This window comes from Hemibagrus wyckioides, linkage group LG20 (assembly GCF_019097595.1).
Source record: "Hemibagrus wyckioides isolate EC202008001 linkage group LG20, SWU_Hwy_1.0, whole genome shotgun sequence".
Taxonomy (NCBI): Eukaryota; Metazoa; Chordata; class Actinopteri; order Siluriformes; family Bagridae; genus Hemibagrus; species Hemibagrus wyckioides.
In genome coordinates, this window is record NC_080729.1 from 17,808,934 (window position 1) to 17,818,933 (window position 10,000).

A 10,000-nucleotide genomic window follows, 5' to 3' on the forward strand; every position below is an offset into this window, starting at 1 on the left:
AGTCTGGACATGTGTGCCATCATCGACAGGTATGATGTGCTTTTACACCAATCAGGCATAACATTATGACCACCTGCTTCATATTGGTGTTGGTGTCCCCCTTTGCTACTAAAACAGCCCTGACCCGTCCTGCACTGTGTATTCTGACCCCTTTCTATCAGAACCAGCATTAACTTCTTCAGCAATTTGAGCAACAGTAGCTCGTCTGTTGGATCGGATCACACGGGCCAGCCTTCACTCCCCACGTGCATCAATGAGCCTTGACCGCCCATGACCCTGTCGCCGGTTCACCACTGTTCCTTCCTTGGACCACTTTTGATAGATACTGACCACTGCAGACCGGGAACACCCCACAAGAGCTGCAGTTTTGGAGATGCTCTGATCCAGTGGTCTAGCCATCACAATTTGGCCCTTCATCAAACTCGCTCAAATCCTTACGCTTGTCCATTTTTCCTGCTTCTAACACATCAACTTTGAGGACAAAATGTTCACTTGCTGCCTAATATATCCCACCCACTAACAGGAGCCATGATGAGGAGATCATCAGTCTTATTCACTTCACCTGTCAGTGTTCATAATGTTATGCCTGATCTGTGTATTAAATATGTAAAAAAAAAAAAAAAACACCTAGAGAACATAGTTTGTCTCCTAGCTATATTTAAGACACAAAGCTATAAATCAAGACACATCACAGGGGGTCATGAGCCCTAGTTTTGTCATATAATATATATATGTTTTGTCATTGATTGTATAGATAACAGAGAACAAAAAAACAATCCAATCACATTAGCGGATCGGAACTGTGCGAGATTTCAGACGTACACAGCTCTGATTCACACGACTAGAGAAACATTTATGGTCTTTTGCTTTGACTTTGTACTTAAGATCTCGCCCAGGAGCAAAGTCAAACCACGTCATCTCCCGATTCGCCTCAGCAAGAGCTCGTCTTCAAAGCCTGCTTCCTTTTACTAAACTCGTCCGTGTTTGTTCAGCCCCACCGCGACGGGCTGCTCAGGATCACACCAGAGCAGCCTGTTGAGCTAAAACTGCCTACACTGTACAGGATTTTAGAGACTCAACTCCCAGAGTGCATCTCAGCAGGGAACTGGGCCTGGCATATGGGGCAGAATGTGGGCCGTACCGATCCAGTGTATATACCCGCATACTCGTTCATCATCACGACAGCTACGGAGCTAGGGGAGGTGTGAGGACGCAGAGTTAGGTTTAAGTGCCTGCGACAGCTTGTCAGAAATCATCATGCACCTGGAAGAATCGGATTCTTTAATGTCGAACGGTTGTGTTTTATTAGTTTGATGAAGCTCATTTGCTTTGAGTGATATATGATGGAACGATTGAAGCATCAGTTGAAATAATTCCCCGAGGGTGATTGTAAGCTCCGGCTCTTGTTTAACATCTTGTTAACAATTAATCCTGGGTCTTCGGGCCACTTTGAGGTTGATTACTTTTTATATAACATGTACATTTACATTTCTGGCATTTGGCAGGAGCTCTTATCCAGGCTGACGTACAAAATTCTTTGAAGTCTCCATCGATGAATACATTAACACTGGTTCACTAGATCACAGACTTAGGATCCCATCAGCCTAAAAACTCTGTTGGAAGGATTTTTTAATGCGCTACAACAATACATAATAGAAACAAGGAAATTAAGAGCAAGTTTAAGTGCTTCAGGAAGAGGTAGGTCTTCATCCGTTGTTTCTAGATGGTCAGTGACTGTTTGGACATCTAGGGGAAGTTCATTCCACCACAGCGGTGCCAGAACAGAGAAGAGTCTAGATGTATTCCTACCTCTTACCCTGAGAGATGGTGGGATCAGTCGACAACATTATGTAACTATAGAAACAATATTAATCCCTATATACACAGATCAGGCATAACATTATGACCAGTGAGAGGTGAAGTGAATAAGACTGATCATGGTACCTGTTAGTGGGTGGGATATATTAGGCATCAAGTGAACATTTTGTCCTCAAAGTTGATGTGTTAGAAGCAGGAAAAATGGACATGAGTATGGATTTGAGCGTGTTTGACAAAGGGCCGAATTGTGATGGCGGTAAGACGACTGGATCAGAGCATCTCCAAAACTGCAGCTCTTGTGGGGGTGTTCCCCGTCTGCAGTGGTCAGTATCTATCAAAAGTAAATCATCTAAGTAAGACTTAACAACAGGATCTGCTGCTAGCATCTTGGTGCCAGATACCATAGCACACCTTCAGGGATCTAGTGGAGTCCATGCCTCGATGGGTCAGGGCTGTTTTGGTGGCAAAAGGGGGACCAACACAATATTAGGCAGGTGGTCATAATGTTATGCCTGATCGACTGTTTATGTTTACGGCATTTGGGGGCAGCTTGGTGGACCTGTGATTTGAGCTCACAACCTTGTGATCAGTAATCCAGCGCCTTAATGCATGTGTGTCAAATAAAAAGCTGACCTTGCTGTTCTGCAGGTGCGTCCCGAACCCCTGTGAGCACGGAGGCCGCTGTTCCCAGACCGCAGACGTGTTTAAATGCTCCTGTGATGGAACCGGATACACCGGAGCGACCTGCCACACACGTACGACTTGTCAATGGCATCATCACTAATCACCACACACTGTCCCTGTTATTGTGCATTAGTATTAATTCTACTTGAATATGCTATTTTTCTTTATCTTTGACTCCCTTCCTGTAATGATCCCCATCTGTCCCCACGGGGCGTAAGGAATTTGCTGATTAGCGTGTTCACTGTAGTGCTAACACTTCTGAGTAAGGCGTTGCGACTTTTCCAAGGTGTTTTTTTCCTTTCCTTCTAAATTTAGCTGATCAGCGTGGTACAGAAATAAACTGTTATTACAGGTGTGTGTGTGATTGTGCTTACTTCTGCTTTCGTGCAGCGGTCTACGAGCAATCGTGCGAGGAGTACAAGCACCTGGGCCGACGCTCTGACTCCTACTGGATCGATCCGGATGGGAGCGGACCTCTCGAACCCTTTAAAGTCATCTGCAACATAACGGGTGAAGAGAGAGGAGTTTTGTCCTGTATATCCTGATAGAATCGTTCTACAGTACAATACAATGTGTGTGTGTGTTCACATTCCAGGTGATAAAGTGTGGATGATGCTGACTAATGATCTGCCAGTTGAGACCGCAGTGACCTCGGCGTCCGCTCCTGAACAGGGAACCGTACTGAAACTCGGTTACAACGTGTCTACAGAGCAGGTGCTTTACTTCCTGCATACAGAAACATCACTGATATTTTTTTAGTGCTGAGGTTAGAGTGTGGTCTAAAACCAGTGTGTGTGTGTGTGTGTGTGTCGTCTTTTCTAGATAAACACCATCACCAGCAATGCAGAGCACTGTGAGCAGTACGTATCCTACAAGTGCCAAAGGTCACGCCTCCTTAACTCACCAGGTAGAGTGTGTGTGTCTATTTCCTACAAGTGCATTATGGGTATTTTATTACTCTTTGCGCTCAGTTATCATGATCTCTTGGATGTTGAGTGAGAAATATATGACACTCGGTGCTGAAACTGTAGCTGTACTCTTCACCTACTTGTAGTTCTTGTGAAGGTGATGTCGCGACACAAACATTAATCATACTGCTGCAGAGAAACAACAAGGCCACGGAAACTTTAACTGCTACACACTTAGGATGTATTGTGTGTGTGTGTGTGTGTGTGCATTTTGCATTCTTCCTGTACATCTAGAGGTCCTTTAACTTAATCAGCCGGACATGTAATTTTATTCACAAGCAGCTACTTGGTGTCCTTCTGGAGATGTCACGATTCTCTTCTAGAATCAGAATCAAACATCTTCATCCTCCAGATTTGAGCTCCGGTGCTGCTTCCATGGTTTCCTGCTCACTGCTAACAATATTTTCTTTCGATTTTAAAGAACATATTGTACTAGTTAACGCTGAAGCATTAAGCGTTCTGGAACTAAGGGGCCGAGCCCAACCCCTGAAAAACAACACCTGAATTCAATGATTTGGAAGGGTGTCCCAAAACTTTTGGTAATGCAGTGTATTTAGAGACATTGTACATTGAATGCGGTCCCCAAGGATTGACCCCAAGGATAATAGGAGGGTTAATTCCATTTTCTCATTCTCAATTCGCTCCCTAGTACACTACTAAGGGAGCTGATCAGGGAGTCGTCCATGTTAAGGGCTGTCTCTGTCTTTCTTACAATTGCTAATATCCCTGGGCTTCAAAAACCACGGAGCATCCATGCACACTATGTTTCCTTACTGGAAATAAGGGACGTCGTTTTTTTGGAAGCGTCTCATCTCCACAAAAATAATAAAAGTGTACTAGGGAGCAAAGGGACGTTTGTGACGTTACCAAGAAAATCGTTGTCCCTGAACACCTTCCTATGAGCAAATCACTGACACTGGAGACTCCTTCCATAATCAGTACTATAAAAGCCCAAAATCAACGTTGATATATGACAATCTTTTTGTCGTACCATGCTGTTACCGTGGAAACAGTAATGTATTAGCGCTTTATTATAATCCTGTGATCCTGCAATCGTATCATTTGTACATAAAGTACAGGTTTTTAATCTCTGGGCAATTTCTGTTCTTCGCTTTAGACGGACCCCCGTACACCTGGTGGGTTGGCCATGGGAACGAGAAACACTTCTACTGGGGCGGCTCAGGGCCGGGGATCCAGAAATGCGCCTGCGGTATCGAGCGCAACTGCACCGACTCGAACTTCTACTGTAACTGTGATGCCGACCAGAGTCACTGGTGAGAACTTCATTCAGACTGAATGAACAAGAAAACAAACAAAACATTTGTTTGTTAAACGTTAAACACACATTGTCATTACACTGAATTTGACATTTTTAAAAGGTTCAAACAAATTTCTTAATTAATATGTGAAAGTTGGTTTATTTGTGAGACAAAAAAATATTCAAGTATTTAAATTTTTCATTTTTCTAAGCACAAATTCCCCACTACTGCTTTACTGTTACAGGTTATAGCAAACCTGTGTATTTTGTGCATCATATAAATATGTAAGGCCCGATTTCTGACACCCCTCCAGGGCTGGGGGTTCAAGTACCATTCCGAGATTATTCCAGGTTCTCTGGTTTCCTTCCCCAGTCCAAAGACATGTTGTAGGAAGATTGGCATCTCTAAATTGTCTGTAGTGTGTGTGTGTGTGTCCTCTGTGTGTGCTTGGGACCCTGTCCAGGGTGTGCCCTGCCTTGTGCATCTAGTGTCATGAGATAGCCTTCAGGTTGGATGGATGGATGGATGGCTGTTTGGTTGGTTGGATGGGTGGATGGTTGGTTGGATGGAGGGAGGGATGGATGGAGTGTTGGAAGGTTGGATGGATGCATGGATAAATGGATGGATGGATGGATGGATGGATGGATGGTTGGTTGGATGGAGGGAGGGAGGGATGTAGGGTTAATGGATGGATGGATGGATGGATGGATGGGTGGATGGATGGAGGGATGGTTGTTTGAATGGATGGATGGTTGTTTGAATGGATGGATGGTTGGATAGATAGATAGATAGATAGATAGATAGATAGATAGATAGATAGATAGATAGATAGATAGATAGATAGATAGATAGATAGATAGATAGATAGGTGGAGGGTTGGATGGATGGAGGGATGGTTGTTTGGTTGGATGGATGGATGGTTGGATGGATAGATGGATGGATGAACAGATGGATTCCTACTTTGAACTTCTAAACAATATCTCTGAAGTTCCAGAAGTTCCTTAACACAAACTCTATGTATCTAAGTAAACACAGTCATGGTGTAAATTCAGTGAGCAGGACACCTTTGCCTAGTGTATGATGTCCTTGGGCACTGAATAGAATAAAACAAACTCCCTGGACACCTACAAGCCCAGGCATGAGGAATGAGAATAATGACACATCTCCCTCTGGTGGTCAGTGTGATTTATTTTCATTATTTTTTATTTTTGCTCTCAGGCGTGAGGACGCTGGTGTGCTGATGTATAAGGACCATCTCCCTGTTACTCAAGTGGTTGTCGGAGACACGCGGCGTTCCAGATCCGAAGCCAAACTTACCGTGGGACCTCTTCGTTGCCACGGAGACCGTACGTGAAGTGCATTTTTGCAAAAATTCAGGATGTATGAGGCTTTTTAGACTCTGGGGTGATGCCCTAAGGATTTACATGTCTCTGATCTTTGTTTGTTGATGTCATGGTTTAAGACTTGATAAAAAAAAGGAATGATTTACGCCTCTGCTTGTTGCTTAGGAAACTTCTGGAACGCCGCATCTTTCATCACCCCGGCAGCCTATCTGCATTTCCCCACATTTCAAGGCGAGTCCAGCGCCGATATCAGCTTCTACTTCAAGACCTCATCCTCACATGGCATCTTTCTGGAAAACCTGGGCAACACTGACTTCATTCGCATTGAGCTGAAATGTGAGGACTTTTATTTTGTCTTGTAAAGAATAAAACTCCTAGGGTCGTGCTGTTACAGGAAAATAATAGACGATGGGAAATGTTTGACTAGCCTGAAGGTGATTATTTGATTGCAGCATGATGTTTGGAGGTTTAAACTTTGGAGGTTGGGTTCAGAGCACAAGGTCAGCCATTACAGAACACTCCTGGGGATGAGATGGTTAAGGGGCCCAACAGTGGTAGCTTGGTAGAGCTGGGGCTTGAACCCTGATCTTCAACCCAGATTTGTACCCTTGGGCGTCCACTGCAAGTCAGTTTTGTAAAAATGTTTTGCTTTTTTTCCCACATAGCTGCTAACGTGGTCTCCTTCTCCTTTGACGTGGGCAACGGGCCGGTGGAGCTGAGCGTGCGTTCCCCGACACCGCTCAACAACAACCAGTGGCACAGGGTGGAGGCCGAACGCAATGTGAAGGAAGCCATGCTGCGATTGGACAAAGTGTACAGAGACGTGCGCCAGGCTCCACCCCATGGCCACACCCGTCTCCAGCTCTTCAGTCAACTCTTCATTGGTAAAAACACCACTTCTTTTCTTCTACTTGTAGAGCTTCCAAGAGTTTCTCCCAGATAATAGACTCACTACACATTGTGTTCATGCTAATTTATGGACCGGTATCAATTTCTCGTTCTAGGTGCCTCCGGAGGGCAGAGGGGGTTTCTGGGATGCATCCGTTCACTCAGGATGAACGGAGTGACTCTTGACCTAGAAGAGAGAGCCAAGGTGACTCCAGGAGTGAAGCCCGGCTGCTCGGGTCACTGCCCCAGCTACGGTACACGCTGCCAAAACGGGGGCAAGTGTGTGGAGAAGTATAACGGCTACACGTGCGACTGCAGCCTCACGGCCTTCGACGGACCCTTCTGCTCTGACGGTGTGTGATACAGTCCACCTTTACATCTAGTACATGCGTTATATGTTTTTCCTGTTCAATACAATACCTTCCATTGTGTTTTTTAATGATAATTTCGTAATGCTCAAGGCTATAAATATATACTAATTTATATTAATTAAACATTAATGACTTTATTCAGTAACACTGATATTACTAATAACCAATGGAGGTCAGTAGAGACTTCACAAAATATTTTTGAGATTTTTATTCTTTACTAAAGCCAGTAGACATTTTATTCCTGTTGCACAAAAAGTCCAGTTCTATTTTGTGCAATTTGTGGGAGAACAAGAGCTGGGAGGGATGAAATACTCTCTCTCTCTCTCTCTCTCTCTCTCTCTCACCTGTCAATCAAAGCAACTCTAGCCAATCACAGACTCCTTGAGCTCATGTATGTGGAAGAGGGCGGATTGCACTCGTCCGTCAGCGTGGTACTCTGCCCTGTGATGCGAAGGAATCTCCGTAGATTTCCAAACCTGTACTGAAAACTCACATTGCCTGCATTTTTCGTTCAAGTCTTTGCTCATTTCCTTCTCGTTTGCTCTAGATGTGGGCGGGTACTTTGAGAGCGGCACGCTGGTCCGCTACGATTTCATGTCTGGCAGCATCACGTCTCCTGTGGCGAAGGGCGCTTTAGGGGCTCTGAGTGTGGAGGGAAACCTGACACAGGAGGAGCTCAGCTTCAGCTTCAGCACCACTCAAGCTCCCTCCGTCCTCGCCTACATCAGCTCCAGGACTCAGGACTACCTGGCAGTCGTCCTACGCCACAACGGTGAGACCGTGGAGGTTGATCTGCTTCTAACTGGTTCTTATGTGACAATCAGGAAGTGGACTTTTTTCTCTGTTGTCCATTCTTTTTATCGAGTTTTTCTATAGCCTTCTTCGGTTCCATATCTGGTGTCTGCTGTTATTCATTTCTTTTATTTTCCAGTCAACCTTTTGTATTAAAATGTCTCCGTAAATCTTCGTCCCTGTGATATTTCATCTTGCTCACACAGAGCGTGAATTAGTTCTGCTTTACCCTCAGGTACGCTGCAGATCCGCTACAACCTGGGCGGCCTCAAGGAGCCTTTCGTCATCAGCTTGGATCAGCGCAACATGGCCAACGGTCAGCCTCACAGCGTCAACATCAGCCGACATGAGCGACTCATTCATCTGCAGGTGAGGCTCCAGTCTCACTTTAACGCTTATACAGATGACAGAAGTGTTTGTACCCGAAGACAGTGTATCTTTTACAGCTCTGGTTATTTAGGGTTATACAATAAACAGTGACAGTGTTTACTTCATAAACTGTATATTTATCAGGATGTTATGTATCTGAAAGCTAAAAATGTTCAAGACTGAAGTTGTGAAACGTAGTTTACAGCACGGGGTGCCAAAACTTTTGTTACTGCATTTCTGTATTTTGTTTCTGGGGCGTTGTGGTGTTTACTCTAAACGTGATGATGTGACATTATCGTGCGCCTTTAAAATGAAAGTCTGAATCGTTTTGTAAGGATATTGAGGGGATCCTTAAAAAATAAATTTTTAATAATAAAAAATAATAATAATAAATGAAATAAAATAGTTTTTACCTTCTGTACAGTGACCGTAGTATAACAATCATATGATACAGTAAACTGCTACATGTGTGTATTATCCAGTAACCTGTGTGTGTGTGTGTGTGTGTGTGTGTGTGTGTGTACAGTTAGATCATTACCCCACCATGAGCTACTCCCTCCCTGGGGCATCTGACACCGAGTTCAACCTGATCAAGACCATTTTCCTCGGAAAAGTTTTCGGTGAGTAAGTTGGGTTTTTTCCTAGAATTAATTGATCGACTTGAGTGAGGCAAAAAGGCCAGAGTCATCGAGTTAAGCCTTGTTAAGACATAACGTGGAACAATATATATATATATATATATATACATATATATATATATATATATATATATATATATATATATATATATATACAGATAGATCATACAGTACAACATGTTATACACAGGTCTGTCGAATTCTTGTCTCTGATTGGTCAGAAGGTGCAGCATTGATGATGATGATGATGATGATAATGAAGACATTTTCTGTATAGAGATTATTTCATTATTTATGGAAGGAGTCTCCAGTCCCAGCACTATGCAACTGTCAAAAAATCCTATAGAATTTGAGTTATTTAATTTTATTTTTTTCAACTTCTATTGTATTTCAAATAACGTCTTGATATTTTTATTCAGAATGACCAAGGGTGTTTAGGGGGTTTTAAAAATCCTTAAAAGAAATTTTTTTATTAGATATTTTTTTAATTTATTTTTTATTTTAGGGTACTTTATTCTTTATAACTAATGTCTTATATAACTAACTAACTTTAAATAAACCGTCCTGTAAATATCTTAATCTGTAATGCTCATTAATTCACTTCACCTGAAGTTTTAAAGAGTTCATTTCATATTATTTAAAGCTTATAAAACGTATGTATATATATATATATATATATATATATATATATATATATATTCTGTGCTGACAATTAAATATTAGAAGAAGATGGTGCTGGGTTTCATCAATTCAGGTACTTTCTTAAAAATATCACACTAAATTCCATTAAAGACCTGAACGGTTCGCATATAAAAATGGTGTAGAAGTTCTCCTACAAGATATATCTATTTTACCCAATAAGGCACTTCC

The 10,000-nt window shown here is 42.7% G+C and overlaps 1 protein-coding gene across 1 annotated transcript in view; it reads left to right on the plus strand.

The window, feature by feature from the left end:
* Window positions 1-10,000, plus strand: part of cntnap2b (contactin associated protein 2b) — a 51,698-nt gene that overhangs the window by 32,742 nt on the left and 8,956 nt on the right. Inside the window, exons 10-22 of the mRNA XM_058417928.1 lie at window positions 1-29; window positions 2,467-2,573; window positions 2,893-3,012; window positions 3,098-3,216; window positions 3,325-3,409; window positions 4,588-4,744; window positions 5,948-6,075; window positions 6,238-6,408; window positions 6,738-6,956; window positions 7,077-7,313; window positions 7,879-8,103; window positions 8,359-8,492; window positions 9,019-9,112. The exon at window positions 1-29 is cut by the window's left edge and continues 134 nt beyond it. Coding sequence (XP_058273911.1) covers window positions 1-29; window positions 2,467-2,573; window positions 2,893-3,012; window positions 3,098-3,216; window positions 3,325-3,409; window positions 4,588-4,744; window positions 5,948-6,075; window positions 6,238-6,408; window positions 6,738-6,956; window positions 7,077-7,313; window positions 7,879-8,103; window positions 8,359-8,492; window positions 9,019-9,112 — 1,825 coding nt within the window. The remainder of the gene's footprint in view (window positions 30-2,466; window positions 2,574-2,892; window positions 3,013-3,097; window positions 3,217-3,324; window positions 3,410-4,587; window positions 4,745-5,947; window positions 6,076-6,237; window positions 6,409-6,737; window positions 6,957-7,076; window positions 7,314-7,878; window positions 8,104-8,358; window positions 8,493-9,018; window positions 9,113-10,000) is intronic.